The sequence below is a fragment of the Coregonus lavaretus genome, assembly GCF_964263955.1.
Source record: "Coregonus lavaretus genome assembly, chromosome: 7".
Lineage (NCBI taxonomy): Eukaryota > Metazoa > Chordata > Actinopteri > Salmoniformes > Salmonidae > Coregonus > Coregonus lavaretus.
In genome coordinates this window covers 26,867,099-26,884,026 of record NC_139994.1, presented here as the reverse complement: position 1 = coordinate 26,884,026, position 16,928 = coordinate 26,867,099, and the positions used below count along the sequence as shown (strand labels likewise).

At 41.7% G+C, this 16,928-nt stretch overlaps 1 protein-coding gene across 1 annotated transcript in view; it reads right to left on the bottom strand.

The window, feature by feature from the left end:
• The window catches only part of LOC311132202 (collagen alpha-1(XIV) chain-like), a gene marked incomplete at both ends in the record, with an annotated part of 92,347 nt that overhangs the window by 66,133 nt on the left and 9,286 nt on the right, over nucleotides 1–16,928 (bottom strand). The window contains 5 exons of the mRNA XM_084165427.1: nucleotides 1,171–1,458; nucleotides 2,000–2,161; nucleotides 2,470–2,634; nucleotides 2,925–3,044; nucleotides 3,343–3,495. Of these exons, the coding sequence (XP_084021553.1) occupies nucleotides 1,171–1,458; nucleotides 2,000–2,161; nucleotides 2,470–2,634; nucleotides 2,925–3,044; nucleotides 3,343–3,495 (888 nt within the window). The remainder of the gene's footprint in view (nucleotides 1–1,170; nucleotides 1,459–1,999; nucleotides 2,162–2,469; nucleotides 2,635–2,924; nucleotides 3,045–3,342; nucleotides 3,496–16,928) is intronic.

Sequence of the window (16,928 nt, the reverse complement as noted above, 5' to 3'; positions counted from 1 at the left end):
ACAGTGAAATGCTTACCTACCGCATATGCAGGTTTTTGCTCCGGCCCTGCTCTGTCTAATCAGGGGTTAGAGGTAGGGAGGAGGTTAGGACACAGTTAGCAGTCCATTTCCCCTCTTCACATCCCAGCAGCAGCTGGGCCAGGTGCTTGGAGTGCCGGTAGGGAGTGATTACCTAGCTGAGAAGCTGATTGGGAGTAGCCTCCTGACCAGGTAGGGCTTTCCCATTTGTGTCTGAATCCTTTTCCTTAGTTTGGCATGCATTTTTGTTTTTCCTTTTGTAGACTATTATCTTTGTCACCATTTGAACCTAATAACCTGCTTGGGCTAGGCGACAACGGAGTCCCAACTGAGCTCTCCCTGGACCCTGGAGAGTAGGCTATGCTGTCTCCACTAGGGACAAAGACATACAACACCCTGTTCACTTACCTCGACTCGGAGAGGTTACAGACTTGTTAGCATGTCCTAGTTTCCCCTGATTTGCCAGTGTTTATATACACTCTTAGAAAATAAGGTGCTATCTAGAACCTAAAATGGTTCTTCGGCTGTCCCCATAGGATAACCCTTTGAAAAACCCTTTTTGGTTCCAGGAATAACCCTTTTGGTTCCAGGTACTGTTGAACCCTTTTGGGTTCCATGAAGAACCCTTTTCACAGAGGGTTCTACATGGAACCCAAAATGGTTCTAACTGAAACCAAAAAGGGTTTTTCAAAGGGTTCTCCTATGGGGACAGCAGAAGAACCCTTTTGGAACCCTTTTTTCTAAGAGTGTAGGTTTGCTAACCAGTTTTGTAACATAGTAAATGGAGAAACAACAGTCAAATTGTAAACAATGAAGTCAACAGGCATAATTCACAATTCACACAGCAAAGTAATCTCCATTCCCGTTAACCTGTTTGGCCACGAGTGGCCACATCCCCTCACTTAAATTACCTGTCTATAGAAATACATAAATGGTGGGCCTAAATGCAATACGGGCTACTTAAGCGCTCCAAAGGTGAGAGCATTTACAGCATTACTGGATGGGGTAAATTGTCTTTGTTCCCCCTCCATCTGTATGTCAGTCTGACAGCGGTAGTTTACTCACCATCCCCTTTAACTTTGCATAAGGTCAATTGTGTACTTAGTAAACACAGATATCCAAGGTGGGATTCAGTTTTGTAACTAGACTTACATGTGGTGGCGCTGCCTCGGAGGGCCTCGCTAGCTGAGCTGGCGTAGATGGCGAACACGGCCACCTGGTACTCAGTCAGAGAGAGCAGGTAGTTGAGCACCACCGTGTCTACTGTGCCCTGCACCACCTTCTCCTCGGGCTGGCCCCCGCTGGTAGGGTAGAACACCACCCGGTACTTCTCCACCGTCCCTGGTGCGTGGGTCCACGACACCCGGAAACTCCTGGCTGTCACCTCTGAGGTCACCAGGTCACTGGGAGCGGCCATGGTGACTTCTGGGCCTCTGTCGCCTGAGAAGATGTAGGGTGGGTGAAGAAAGAGAAAGGGTGAGAGGATGAGAGGATGGATTTGTTTGCTTTCGTGTGGATTTTTCCAAAATGACTGAAGTGACACATTTCAAACACTGTCTGTTTGTAAAAAGGGATACTATATGACTAAATGTCTTTAATGCTCACCTGTGATGTAACCAGACCTGGGTTCAAATACTGTTTCAAATATCTCAATTACTTTAACATACATTCAAAGTAAGTATTCAGATTGATTTTTTGTTGAAAAGACAAGTAGTTGAATATGTTAATGTATTTGGAAATAAACTTGAAAAGTATTTGAAAATGCTGTCAAATACAATTATGGCAGACAACTTGGTTTTTACAAATAACCATTAAATTACTCAAATAGAAGTATTTGTTTTGGGCTGTGCATTTCAAAATACTCAATACTATGGATTTTAAATACCAGATGGTGAATTACACATGTATTTGAACCCAGGTCTGGATTTAACATTTTCAATTCTCTTTTCTGAATCTACTACCCTACTTGAATCTGGCTCACCTTTGATTGCCTTGTCGAGCTGTTCGACCCGGTCGCAGATGGTCCTGGACAGACCCTCCACGATGGAGCTCATGGCGCTGAAGTCGGCCACGTTGTAGATGTGCGTCTCCTCTGGAGGCGAGCCGATGGCCTTCAGCTCTTTCTCATCGGCATTCTTCACACCTTTACAGAGAAAGAGGTAGAGAGAGTGAAGGAGGAAAAGGGGGAGAGAGAGACACCGGCAGAAAGAGAGAGAGGGAGAGATGAGTAGGATGAGTAGAATGAGACATCTCTAGATGACATATCACTACACTAAGCAGGTGTCAGAACAGGTGGCTTCACACTCAAAACAGTTTTCCTAAATATAAATGTTAAAGGTGAAAAAAAATTCCTCCATTCCTCAAGAAAAGTGCATCTGCATTCAACTATCTCTTTAACTACACTAGTATATGAGCATTTAGACAGAATTAAGATGCGTATTTTTCTCATACCAATGGCAAACAGCTCTATTCCCGCCTCTCTCAGACTCTGAGCCGGGGGTTGGACATCGTCTTGAGACTTCCCATCTGTGATCAGGATTCCAATTTTGGGAACGCCGGCCCTGGATCCTGACTCAGTTTTATAACTGTTCTCCAGGATGTACGTCAATGCAAGACCTAGAGAGAAAAAGATCAGCATACTGTCTAACTCCTGCATACACAGGGGTTCTTGAGGAGTGTCACATACAGTATTAGCGTCTTTGTTAGGTTATTGGGTTGCCTGTCTAAATCTCTAAGATATGGTCAAAATGTAATGCAAACCTGATTGACAATCTGTTTATCTGGACATCTAATACATTGTGGTAGAATAACATTATGAGCGTAATTTGTGTCTGTGGGTAATGTGTATTACGTGGAGTTCAGTAGTATTACAGAGAACAGAGGAAGAAAGGATTCCTTTCCAGTACCCGTCAGTGTGTTCCCTCCTTTGTAGGGCAGGTTCTTCACAGCGTTGATGACTGCTTCTTTGGTGGTGAAAGTGTTCAGGTGCCACTCAATCCTGGGGTCACCACTGTACTGGGCTAGACCTGTGCACAGGGTATCAACACTATGAGCTTCTCTCAACACACATCCACATGCGTACTGACAATAATAATTTATTACTCAGATGAAACACAGCAGCACAACAACACAGAAACTACAGTACCTGTGACTCCAGTGGGTGGAATAGACAGGATATGGCCATGACCATATGGCTAATTGGCTATCACCATCTAATCATGAGTGCTTTAGCAATACTGCTTTCTCATAATTATAATGATGATGACAATGATAGGGAAAGAACATCAATAAACCAGTAAAATGGCTGACGGATGGTTTCCTCACCTATCCGTGTCTTGTCAAACTCCACATGGAAGGCGCTAACCAGATTCTCCAGGAACATGCGGACCAGACGGAAGTTTATCCGTCCGATACTCCATGATCCGTCCACCAGGATCACAATATCCGCTATGGCCGGGGTTTTACACATAAACTGCTCTGTAAAGGAAAGTAATACAGACCAGATATGTTTATACCAACATACTAATGACATAGCATTAAAACATTAGTCTAGATAAAACACAAGAATACACAACACACCACTACTGTAGCGTAAAGGGGAAAGTAAGGTCACTGAAGAGAGTAACTTATCAAATACAGGTCAACTGAATCAAACATCAAACAATTACAATGTTATCATGATTTTTAAAAATCATTTTTAATTATTTGAAGTGCAGCTTAGGTCCAAAGCATTTGTTTATTCAGTTCAACCCATCTACCCACAAAAGTATAATTCATACTAAATAATGCTGGTGCTTACGAATACACCCAATCAATGAAATAAAATATGCCTTAATTGGTTGACATTTTATTTCGACACTCTATGCTACATAGCCTTTCACATAATAATATATCTCATTATGCCTCCTCTCACAGTCTGTGCCGATCCATTAAAGTAGAGACAGGCCTGTCATTAGACCACAAACAGACATGACAGCAATGCGCTGGTTATTATCCTGACCCAACACACTCAGATAGCGTGAGGGAATGCCATTGAGCCAGAACTTTCTGTGTGGATTCAGGTTTCTGCAGGATATGCACAAACCTGCATTGAATATGCTTATGTCTCTTAAGTTCAGGAAAAAACTGTCAGACTTTCAGTCTTGCACAATAAATAATATACCCGTAATCAAGATTTCTCCTTTTTTTTGTACAGTATATTTCTCCTATACCAATTGTTGTGTGTGTGTGTGTGGGGGTGTATGTGTGTGTGTGTGTGTGGGGGTGTATGTGTGTGTGTGTGTGTGAGAGAGAGAGAATTGTGAAATTGTGTGACCAGCAAAGACACAGATAACTAGAATAGGGCAGTTTATTGATTAAAAGTAAAATACTGTAAAAGTGATTCCAGATTCCATCAGCCTTTATGGTGGATTACAATGATTGATTTCAGATTCTAAATGAGTTGTAGGTGGTATAGTGCCTTCAGAAAGTATTCACACTCCTTGACTTTCTCCACATTTTGTTACGTTACAGCCTGAATTGAACACTTATTAAATTGAGATTTTTTTTGTCACTGGCCTACAAACAATACCCCATAATGTCAAAGTGTATTTATTGTTTTCGAAAATTTTACAAATTGATTAAAAATGAAAAGCTAAAATGTCTTGAGTCAATAAATATTCAACCCTTTTGTTATGACAAGCCTAAACAAGTTCAGGAGTAAAACATTTGCTTAACAAGACACATAATAAGTTGCATGGACTCACTCTGTGTGTAATAATAGTGTTTAACATGATTTTTCAACAACTAGCTCATCTCTGTACCGCACACATACAATTATCTGTAAGGTCCCTCAGTCGAGCAGTGAATTCTCACACAAATCATCAAGGAACCTACCAGGTACAACCCTTAATCCGTAAACATGGGCACCCTCATAGATATCATCCTGACTAATTTACCCTCTAAATACACCTCTGCTGTCTTCAACCAGGATCTCAGCGATCACTGCCTCATTGCCTGCGTCCGTAATGGGTCCGCGGTCAAAAGACCACCCCTCATCACTGTCAAACGCTCCCTAAAACACTTCAGCGAGCAGGCCTTTCTAATTGACCTGGCCCGGGTATCCTGGATGGATATTGACCTAATTCCGTCAGTAGAGGATGCCTGGATGTTTTTCAAAAGTGCTTTCCTCTCCATCTTAAATAAGCATGCCCCATTCAAAAAATTCAGAACTAAGAACAGATATAGCCCCTGGTTCACCCCAGACTTGACTGCCCTTGACCAGCACAAAAACATCCTGTGACGTACTGCATTAGCATCGAACAGTCCCCACGATATGCAGCTTTTCAGGGAAGTCAGGAACCAATATACACAAGCAGTTAGGAAAGCAAAGGCTAGCTTTTTCAAACAGAAATGTGCATCCTGTAGCACTAACTCCAAAACGTTTTGGGACACTGTAAAGTCCATGGAGAATAAGAGCACGTTCTCCTAGGAAACACTGTCACCACCGATAAATCTACGATAATCGAACATTTCAATAAGCATTTTGCTACGGCTGGCCATGCTTTCCACCTGGCTACCCCTACCCCGGCCACCAGCTCTGCACCCTCCGCTGCAACTTGCCCATCCTTTCCCTACTTGGGGTAAATTAGTGAACAACAATGCTTAGGCCTCTACTTCCAGCTTATACTTACTATCTACATTTTATGGACACAGTCAATTTTACAATAATTCTATTTTATTTGTTTTTGCTCCTGAACTTCTTCTACTCTCAACCTCTCCGATCATTTTCATGATGTCCATCCGGTTTGCTTCTATATGCCATATCTTTCTAACTGTGCTCTTTCCCAAAAGCTCCCAACATACAACCTATATACTTATTATGGACACAGTATGCTTATATTATTAGTTATCTTGTTATTATTTGTTGTTATTTGTTATTAGTCCCATCCTTCAACTCCATTCAACACCTCCCATCTATCTCTTAACACCATCCATATAGGATTTCTATTTGCCATATATATTTCAACTGTACTGTGATGTTTTACAAAAGTTCTGAACCTTTCTATTCTCATTGCTTCTACAGATTGTGAATTAAAAATAAACATTTTTGCTAAAAGTATTATTATATTATTGATTGATCGATTATGACTTTTCAGATCACCCAGTAATGCTATCTGCAAGGTTAGCTCCAAGTAAATATTGCAATCCTTTAGCCATTCCTGGACCTGTGTCCAAAAACAAGCTACAAATGGACAGAACCAAAACAAATGATCTAATGATTCCGTCTCTTCACAGCAAAATCTGCAGAGCTGGGAAGATTGTATCCCCCATATAAATAACATTCTATTGGTAGCAAGAATATTATATCATAATTTAAATTGAAAGATTCAAATTTTTGAATCCGGTGTCGTTTTGCGTGTCAGTTCATGAACACTATGCCATGGGATCGGTACGTCAAAAATCTCTTCCCAACTATTTTGCAATCTATATGGGACGGCTGTCAATCCATTGGTCCTTAAATGAAACTGAAATACTTTTTTATTTATCACAGTTTTCCTTAACCAATTATGTTCTTTAATAAAAGGCCAACAGACAAGTTCCTTACTTTCTCCCCCTTCCACTTTCCTCTTCCATTTTTGCAGTAAGGCTGCAATTATTTGGTTGTAATTTTGGGTAGAGCAGACATTTCCATATGTTTTTGTTAGCTGCATGTGCGACATAGCTCCACCAGTCCTACCGATGATATCATTTATGAAGATTTTACCTTTTTTTTAAATTTTGTCAAAAGATAAAGGTCACCGCATTCTTATTGGCAGACTAAATAACCTTGGTTTCTCAAATGACTGCCTCGCCTGGTTCATCAACTACTTCTCAGATAGAGTTCAATGTGTCAAATCGGTGGGCCTGTTGTCTGGACCTCTGGCAGTCTCTATGGGGGTGCCACAGGGTTCAATTCTCGGGCCGACTCTATTCTCTGTGTATATCAATGATGTCGCTCTTGCTGCTGGTGACTCTCAGATCCACCTCTACGCAGACGACCCCATTTTCTATACATTGGACACTGTGTCAACAAACCTCCAAACGAGCTTCAATGCCATACAACACTCCTTCCGTGGCCTCCAACTGCTCTTAAACGCTAGTAAAACTAAATGCATGCTCTTCAATCAAACGCTGCTTGCACCCGCCTGCCCGACTAGAATCACTACTCTCGGCGGGTCTGACATAGAATATGTGGACAACTACAAATACCTAGGTGTCTGGTTAGACCGTAAACTCTCCTTCCAGACTCACATTAAGCATCTCCAATCCAAAGTTAAATCTAGAATCGGCTTCCTATTTCGCAACAAAGCCTCCTTCACTCATGCTGCTAAACATGCCCTCGTAAAACTGACTATCCTACCGATACTTGACTTCGGCGATGTCATTTACAAAATAGCTTCCAACACTCTACTCAGCAAATTGGATGTAGTCTATCACAGTGCCATCCGTTTTGTCACCAAAGCCCCATATACTACCCACCATTGTGACCTGTACGCTCTCGTTGTCTGGCCCTCACTACATATTCGTCGCCAAACCCACTGGCTCCAGGTCATCTATAAATCACTTCTAGGCAAATTCCCGCCTTATCTTAGATCATTGGTCACCATAGCAACACCCACCCGTAGTATGCGTTCCAGCAGGTATATCTCACTGGTCATCCCCAAAGCCAACACCTCCTTTGGCCGCCATTCCTTCCAGTTCTCTGCTGCAAATGACTGGAACGGACTGCAAAAATCTCTGAAGCTGGAGACACTTATCTCCCTCACTAACTTTAAGCATCAGTTGTCAGAGCAGCTTACTGATCACTGCACCTGTACACAGCCCATCTGTAATTAGCCCACCCAACTACCTCATCCCCATATTGTTATTTACATTGTTATTTATTTTGCTCATTTGCACCCCAGTATCTCTATTTGCACATCATCTTCTGCACATCTATCACTCCAGTGTTAATACTAAATTGTAATTATTTTGCACTATGGCCTATTTATTGCCTTACCTCCATAACTTACTACATTTGCACACACTGTATATAGATTTTCTATTGTGTTATTGACTGTACATTTTGTTTATTCCATATGTAACTCTGTGTTGTTGTTGTTTTTATCACACTGCTTTGCTTTATCTTGGCCAGGTCGCAGGCCAGAACTTGTTCTCAACTGGCTTACCTGGCTAAATAAAGGTGAAATAAATAAATAAAATAAAAAATTCAAAACACAGATTCAACCACAAAGACCAGGGAGGGTAAAAATAAGAAAATAAGACCTTGAAAATCCCTTTGAGCATAGTGAAGTTATGAATTACACTTTGGATGGTGTATCATAACACCCAGTCACTACAAAGATACAGGTGTCATTCCTAACAGGCGTCATTGCCGGAAAGGAAGGAAACATGAGGCCAATGGTGACTTTAAAATAGTTTGGGTTAAATGGCTGTGATAGGAGAAAACTGAGGATGGATCAACTAACCTAATTGACAAAGTGAAAAGAAGGAAGCCTGTGCAGAAAAAAAATATTCCAAAACATGCATCCTGTTTGCAACAAGGCACTAAAGTAATACTGAAAAAACCTTCTTGTCCTGAATACAAAGTGTTATGTTTGGAGCAAATCCAATACAACACATTACTGAGTACCACTCTCCATATTTTAAAGTATAGTGATGGCTGCATCATGTTATGGGTATGCTTGTAATCGTTAAGGACTAGGGAGTTTTTCAGGATAAAAAAGAAACGAAATGGAGCTAAGCACAGGCAAAATCATAGTAAAACCTGGTACAGTCTGCCTTCCACCAGACACTGGGAGATTAATTACCTTTCAGCAAGACAATAACCTAAAGCACAAGGCCAAATCTACACTGGAGTTGCTTACCAAGAAGACAGTGAATGTTCCTGTGGCCGCGTTACAGTTTTGACTTAAATCTACTTGAAAATCTATGGCAAGATCTGAAAATGTTTGTCTAGCAATGACCAACAACCAATTCGACAGAGCTTGAACATTTTGGAAAATAATAATGGGCAAATGTTGCACAATCCAGGTGTGGAAAGCTCTAAAGCCATTTTCACATTGGCAGTTTGAAGTGACTCAAATGCTATTTATTTGCATATCCAATTTGAATCTGTTACTTTTCCTGCAGTCTGAATAGCCAAAAATGGAATCTGATATTTCAAGCCACATTTCAAACCACCTTCATGGGGGGTTTGAAGTCAGATACAAATCTGATTCCTGGCCATGTGACGTGTCTGAACAGTCAAATCTGATTTATTTGCCCTCAAGTGGTTTTTAGACTGTTATTTGGCATATCTTGTTGCTTGCTAGCTACTCTGTTGACAGTTTGACAAGAACATGTGGTAGCTAACTAGCGTGTTCATTTTTTACAAACAAATTAGTGAATGTGCTAGAAAGCTAAACAGCTACCTCGCAAGGACTCGTTTTGAAAGTTGGATCATCTTGTCCTTTGAGGCTTTAAAAGTGTTCTTACCCTATGTTTTTGAACATTCAAAGCAACTGAGAAACGTCATTGGCAGGCATTGTTGTCACCTTATCTTGCTACATAACTTCTGAGTGATAGGAGGCATGAGCACCACCACCAATCAGCCTAAACCACCGAACACACACCCGTTACTATGACAACTAGCATAGCTTTGTCAGCAAATGACTGTTGTCTGAACACACACAAATCCAATTTGGTTACTTGTAACTTGCTGTTTGGACAGTCAGTAGTCCAAAACAGATTTGAAAAACAAAATTCATTTGAGCATTCAGACCTGCAGTGGGAACAAGGCTTTAGAGACTTACCTAGAAAGACTCACAGCTGTAAACGCTGCCAAAGGTGATTCTACAAAGTATTGACTCAGGGGTGTGAATACTTATGTATGAGAGACATTTCTGTATTTCATTTTCAATAAATGTGAAACAAATTATAAAAACATGTTTTCACTTTGTCATTATGGGGTATTGTGTGTAGATGGGTGAGAAAAAAATTATATTGAATCCATTTTGAATTCAGGCTGTAACACAAGAAAATGTAGAATAAGTCTAGGGGTATGAATACTTTCTGAAGGCACTGTATGTGCCACTTTTCCCATTGAGCATTCCATGCACACAGCTGCAGTGGCACACAAATTCAGTCTCAGAGTTGAGAGAACAGATATCTTCTGGAAGTATTGCTCATTATCTCTGGGGAGAGAGGAAATACAGTACAGTAAATAAAGGCAATGTAGAGATCATCACTTAAACATTGTTACAATCAAAAAGGCGTTGTTTCAGTTATCAAATCCATGCAAAACACACAAATTAAACAGTTGGTTGGAAAAGATAGAATATAATTCAATAATAATCTTATCCCCCAGAATTAAAGACTGCTTATCAGGCTGGAACATGTTACGAAACCAAGAGTGGAACTGCATTTTTTAAGAGTAATTAAATTTGCCATTGACAGAAACAGAGTAGTCTACCTTCAAGTCTGTACAGTCCCGGAATTTCAGTTTCCAGACTGTACCAGAAAACCAATCAATATCAGCATAATAGACCTTAGTAAAGTAAGTAAAACATCAAATAAAGTGCTTTATGTGTGTCAACCTCATAAAATAACCTCCCAAAATACCATTCTGTTTTCTGAACATTCAATTGAATGGCAGGGCACCATTTTGGAGTGAGTGAAAGAGCATTGTCTGAGTGCCTTTAATAGCAGGGCAGCAAATATAGCCAGGTGGATAGATGAGGGGAGAGAGAGAGAGAGTGAGAGAGAGAGAGAGAGAGAGAGAGAGAGAGAGAGAGAGAGAGAGAGAGAGAGAGAGAGAGAGAGAGAGAGAGAGAGAGAGAGAGAGAGAGAGAGAGAAGAGAGAGAGAGTGAGAGAGAGCGAGAGACAGACAGAGATAGAGAGAGAGAGAGAGAGAGAGAGAGAGAGAGAGAGAGAGAGAAAGGAGAGAAAGAGAGAAAGGGAGAGAGAGAGAGAGAGAGAGAGAGAGAGAGAGAGAGAGAGAGAGAGAGAGAGATAGAGAGGGAGAGAGAGAGAGAGTGAGAGAGAGAGAGAGAGAGAGAGACATAGAGAGAGAGAGAGAGAGAGAGAGAGAGAGAGAGAGACAGAGAGAGAGAGAGAGAGAGAGAGAGAGAGAGAGAGAGAGAGAGAGAGAGACAGAGAGAGAGAGAGAGAGAGACAGAGAGAGAGAGAGAGAGAGAGAGAGAGAGAGAGAGAGAGAGAGAGAGAGAGAGAGAGAGAGAGAGTGAGAGAGAGAGAGAGAGAGAGAGAGACAGAGAGAGAGAGAGTGAGAGAGAGCGAGAGAGTGAGAGAGCGAGAGAGAGAGAGAGAGAGAGAGAGAAGGATACTGAAAAGTAGAGAGTGGATAGTAAGAATGGAGAAAGGGGGGAGGGAGAGATTATTTTAGAACATAGCTATTAGTGGAGAACCTCAGGCGCTTGTGGCTCTGACGGGTCACAGTGTCAACAGTCAAGGCCAAGGCGGGTCAGGGTTAAGGCGACTGCGGTAACACCTAGGGGGAGAGGGAGCCAAGAGTTCCCATTCCTCCATGTCAAAGCTGGTCCATGCACCTTTCTCTCATCCGCATCCAAATGTATTATGTGTGTAATTTACACACACAGAGGAGAGAAGTCACCATCACCTCAAGCTAAGGGCCTAACATTCCTCTCCAAATACATGAAAGGGCAAAATAGTTGTGTGCAGAAGCCAGTTGCAGATTCCACACGTGTATGTCAACTAGCCAGGTATCCTCAAAGGTCTGCTAATTCATCTACAGTATGAACAAATTGCAGGGTTAAAGTGATTGATTAGTGAAAGCTACACGTGACAAACGTGACACGTGCGTACACATACACACAGACACATTTATAAATAAGTAAGTAAGAAGAATATAGAATCCTGTCACATATATCATGAATGTATTCAACTACTCCAAACAAACTACTATAGCTCCCTCTGACAATAAATAATAGATGTGATCAGCCAGTGGAGCTCAACACCAACATTCCTCCCCCAGTGGCAAATCAAACCCTAATCATCTCATAGGGTTGATATTATTCACAGGAGCTGTCTCCGAGGAGCTCCACCATACAGGAGAATAATGAAATCATGCAGACCATACTATCATGAGGAATCTCCATGCTTCCCTCCCACAGGCATCTCACAGACTAGAGCCAATAATACAAGCCTCAATATAGCCATGCTAGTTTTCTCTTAATTCTATGCTAGTATGTGGAATATTGGAATATGTGGCTGAAATATGTAAGGCATTAGATATGGGCAGTGCCTTATTAATAGTGATGGGATGGTGTATGGTTCATAGTGGTCCAATGATATCAGATTATGATAGGTCTCTATGGCATTCATTATTCCCTAGGGGATCAAGGTGGATTTTCCCTCATGCATTTCTATAAACAATGCAGGTACAGGCTAATGTTTTTCGATGGGTAATTTAAAAATAATCAACTTAAAATCGACTTCATCAATCTGCCTGATGAAGGTTGTTGTGACAGAAAAATCAGCTTCTTTAAAGCCTTTTGTCCAATAAAATCCAAAATGTGTCTACAGAATGTATGGCCTTCTGTCTGCATATTTTCCACTATACTTCCTCATACCATAAGCCTATTTGTGAAGATGTTAAGCTGAGAGGCCATACGGCCCCACTCCCAGTGAGTGATGTGACTACAGCGACTAGGGCAGAGTGGAACAGGTAAAGCCTCACCTCTGGGTATTGGCTTTGTGATTGTGAGGCAATGCAGCATATGGAGAAAGGGCTGCGCTGTCGATCGAGCGAAGATGTTACTAGTTTATCTGTCAGCACCATCCGGCAAAGAACAAACAATGAACAGACAATGTGACAACGTTCAGACGTTGTAGTGGGAACCCGGGGGAAATTACTGTAAGTCAGATGCATCCTGCGAATATTCAAATGCACTTCTGTCGCTAGAAACAATTAACGACAGACCGGAGGAGTTGGGTGATGTGAGTGTGTGTGTGTGTGTGTGTGTAAGAGAGAGAGAGAGAGAATGTGTATGTGTGACATCTCAGAAAGTGAACACTCCCTGCCACTCACCCAAAACCAACAACAACAAAGGAAACATAAAACATTTTTTACAAGAAAACTGTCAGCAAAGGTCCAAGCCTCCGAGGCTAAACACCTAATGAATGATGCTGGTCAACAGAAGCCAATTCCTCCTGAACATATGGACGTGATCACGTGAGATCTTCTCTCTGGAGGAGAGGTGCCTTTAAACTGGTGCCTGCCTATCCGTCACCTGTCACATTCCTATCCCTTCCATTTCCACTTGGGACTCCAAATGACTCTGTTTCAATGTCAAGTTCCATTGATGGAGCTTTCTTTCCACGATTCATAACTCAATAAAACCTGCACTTGCATTAATGGAATCCCAGACTCTCTCTCAGTCTAGGCTACATCATTCTCTTGCTCACTTTCAATTTGGCTATATCAACAGTGCATCCGTCTGCGATGAGGCATGCTTTGTTGATTAATCGTGATTTGTAGCATGGGGAAATTACATTGCGTTGAGTTGTTTATTGCAGTGGTCTGCAATGTATCCATCAGCTAGAGCAGGGATGGGCAACTGGCGGCTCACGGCCCCCCTTTTGTAGGCCCGCGGATCAATAGCAGAATACACAAGATGCAATTTGGAAATGTAGTTGTGCAACAGCAGTTTTTCTCTTGTTATGTCAGTCACCGACAGTCACTCAATTAGCCCAACAAAATGTTGCTTAGAGCCCCCAAAAGGCTAGGGCCAACTCTGACTGTATGTGCTGGAATCAATGTGGGTACGCAGCCCCGCGAGCCACTGCGGCCATATTTTTGCCATGAAACCTTTTATAACACCATCCAATGAATTACATAATTCCTGTCACTCAATAGGAAGCAGTATCCCTAGTGTCCAGCATAAAAGTTCCAATGCTCCATTTGTCCATTAAATTATTTCCATTTCATAACATTGTTCCTGCATGTCTTACATGGACAGCATTATGGCTGGATATCAAAGGTACTGTACAGCCTGTTACAAAATAAATTAATTATAAGGAATTATAAATTAACATTGATGAAATCCTGTGCCTTTGACACCAAACAGAGAATTCCAACAATTGTACTAGTTCAGACTTCAAAACCATGCCTGTGACGGTGCCCATGGTTACAGAGATACTGTAGTTACATTATTTTACCTCGGGTTGCTCTTATGTCTTATGAAAACACTGTGTTTTCCAGACAGCCAAGAGATATGGGAAAGTAAGCCATGCCTCAAAACACTAGTTTGCTCCTGTCAGTGCTGAATTAGTGCAAATTGGCACATATTTATCCACTACTGCACAGATATTCAATCAAATCTTAACCAACAGAAAAGCAAAATAACGATCTCCTCCTTCACTAAACATTGCCTCAAACGATACCACTACCATTACATCTTCTGTCCCCATCTCTTAGCTGTTATTCATGAGCCTAGAGAGAACATCTCTGTCCTCTAAGCAGCCCTGCCTGTAGGCTACTGGAGACCACTGAAAGTCTTTCATGCTTAAAATTTTAACTGTGGTTCCTGGAGTTGACACTACAGCTCGTTAGGGTCCCTGATGAGTGGGGGACATCAGGAACATGCTGTGATCTCATTATCTCGCCGGCCTCTCCGGATACGGTCCAATTGCCTCAGTGTGAACAAATGACGTGTAATTAAAGTTAAACAAATGGGCCATGTCATCGCAGCGCAATACTGTCTGGTTGCACCCCCTCCCCAACCACCTGCTAGTTAAGGAACATTGAGGAAGCGTAATATTTTCCTTGACCCCAACTTGACAGGGCGGATGATAAGCTAATGCAATCTGCGCTAACTTGAGCAGGTAGCAGTGTAGCCAGCGGGAACTGAAAGCAGTCTAGCTGAAAGGTAAAGGATATGGTCTGGTACTGGTTGCGGTTATCGGTTCAGATATACTGGTAACTGCTTATGCCGCTGCATATAGAATATACCTAAAAGCTGGCAGGGGAAACATAACCTGGAAAGAAATTAAGAGGTTAGATAATGGCTATGATAATGTTATGGCACTGTAATATACCACACGACACAGGCCCATACCCGTCTATTCATCTTGAGCCAAAAGGGGCTGAAAATCAATGTTTACATACACTTAGGTTGGAGTCATTAAAACTCGTTTTTCAACCACTCCACACATTTATTGTTAACAAACTATAGTTTTGGCAAGTCAGTTAGGACATCTACTTTGTCATTGACAATTGTTTACAGATTATTTCACTTAGAATTCACTGCATCACAATTCCAGTGGGTTGACTATGCCTTTAAACAGCTTGGAAAATTCCAGAAAATGATGTCATGGCTTTAGAAGCTTCTGATCACTGAGCTGAAGACATCATTTGAGTCAATTGGAGGTGTACCTGTGGATGTATTTCAAGGCCTACCTTCAAGCTCAGTGCCTCTTTGCTTGACATCATGGGAAAATCAAAAGAAATCAGCCAAGACCTCAGAAAAATAATTGTAGACCTCCACAAGTCTGGTTCATTTCCAAACGCCTGAAGGTACCACGTTCATCTGTACAAACAATAGTACGCAAGTATAAACACCATGGGACCATGCAGCCGTCATACCGCTCAGGAAGGAGACGCGTTCTGTCTCTTAGAGATGAGCGTACTTTGGTATGAAAAGTGCAAATCAATCCCAGAACAACAGCAAAGGACCTTGTGAAGATGCTGGAGGAAACAGGTACAAAAGTATCTATATCCACAGTAAAACGAGTCCTATATCGACATAACCTGAAAGGCCGCTCAGCAAGGAAGAAGCCACTGCTCCAAAACCGCCATAAAAAAGCCAGACTACGGTTTGCAACTGCACATGGGGACAAAGATCGTACTTTTTGGAGAAATGTCCTCTGGTCTGATGAAACAAAAATAGAACTGTTTGGCCATAATGACCATCGTTATGTTTGGAGGAAAAGGGGGGAACTTGCAAGCCGAAGAACACCATCCCAACCGTGAAGCACGGGGGTGGCAGCATCATGCTGTGGGGGCGCTTTTCTGCAGGAGGGACTGGTGCACTTCACAAAATAGATGGCATCATGAGGAAGGAAAATTATGTGGATATATTGAAGCAATATCTCAAGACATCAGTCAGGAAGTTAAAGCTTGGTCACAAATGGGTCTTCCAAATGGACCATGACCCCAAGCATACTTCCAAAGTTGTGGCAAAATGGCTTAAGGACAACAAAGTCAAGGTATTGGAGTAGCCATCACAAAGCTCTGACCTCAATCCTATAGAAAGAGTGTGGGCAGAACTGAAAAAGCGTCTGCGAGCAAGGAGGCCTACAAACCTGACTCAGTTACATCAGCTCTGTCAGGAGGAACGGGCCAAAATTCACCCAACTTATTGTGGGAAGCTTGTGGAAGCCTACCCGAAACATTTGACCCAAGTCAAACAATTTAAAGGCAATGCTACCAAATACTAATTGAGTGTATGTAAACTTCTGACCCACTGGGAATGTGATGAAAGAAATAAAAGCTGAAATAAATAATTCTCTCTACTATTATTCTGACATTTTTTAAATTTCAGTCATTTAGCAGACGCTCTTATCCAGAGCTTACAGTTAGTGCATACATTTTCATACCGGCCTCCCGTGGGAATCGAACCCACAACCCTGGCGTTGCAAACGCCATGCTCTACCAACTGAGCTACAGCGGTGATCCTAAATGACCTAAACCAGGGAATTTTTACTAGGATTAAATGTCAGGATTTGTGAAAAACTGAGTTTAAATGTATTTGGCTAAGGTGTATGTAAACTTCTGACTTCAACTGTAAACTACGCCATTTTATCCCTTAACTGACTGACAGCAATTATTTTTAGCAAAAAAATGTGTCAATCAACCCCCGAGCCTTGG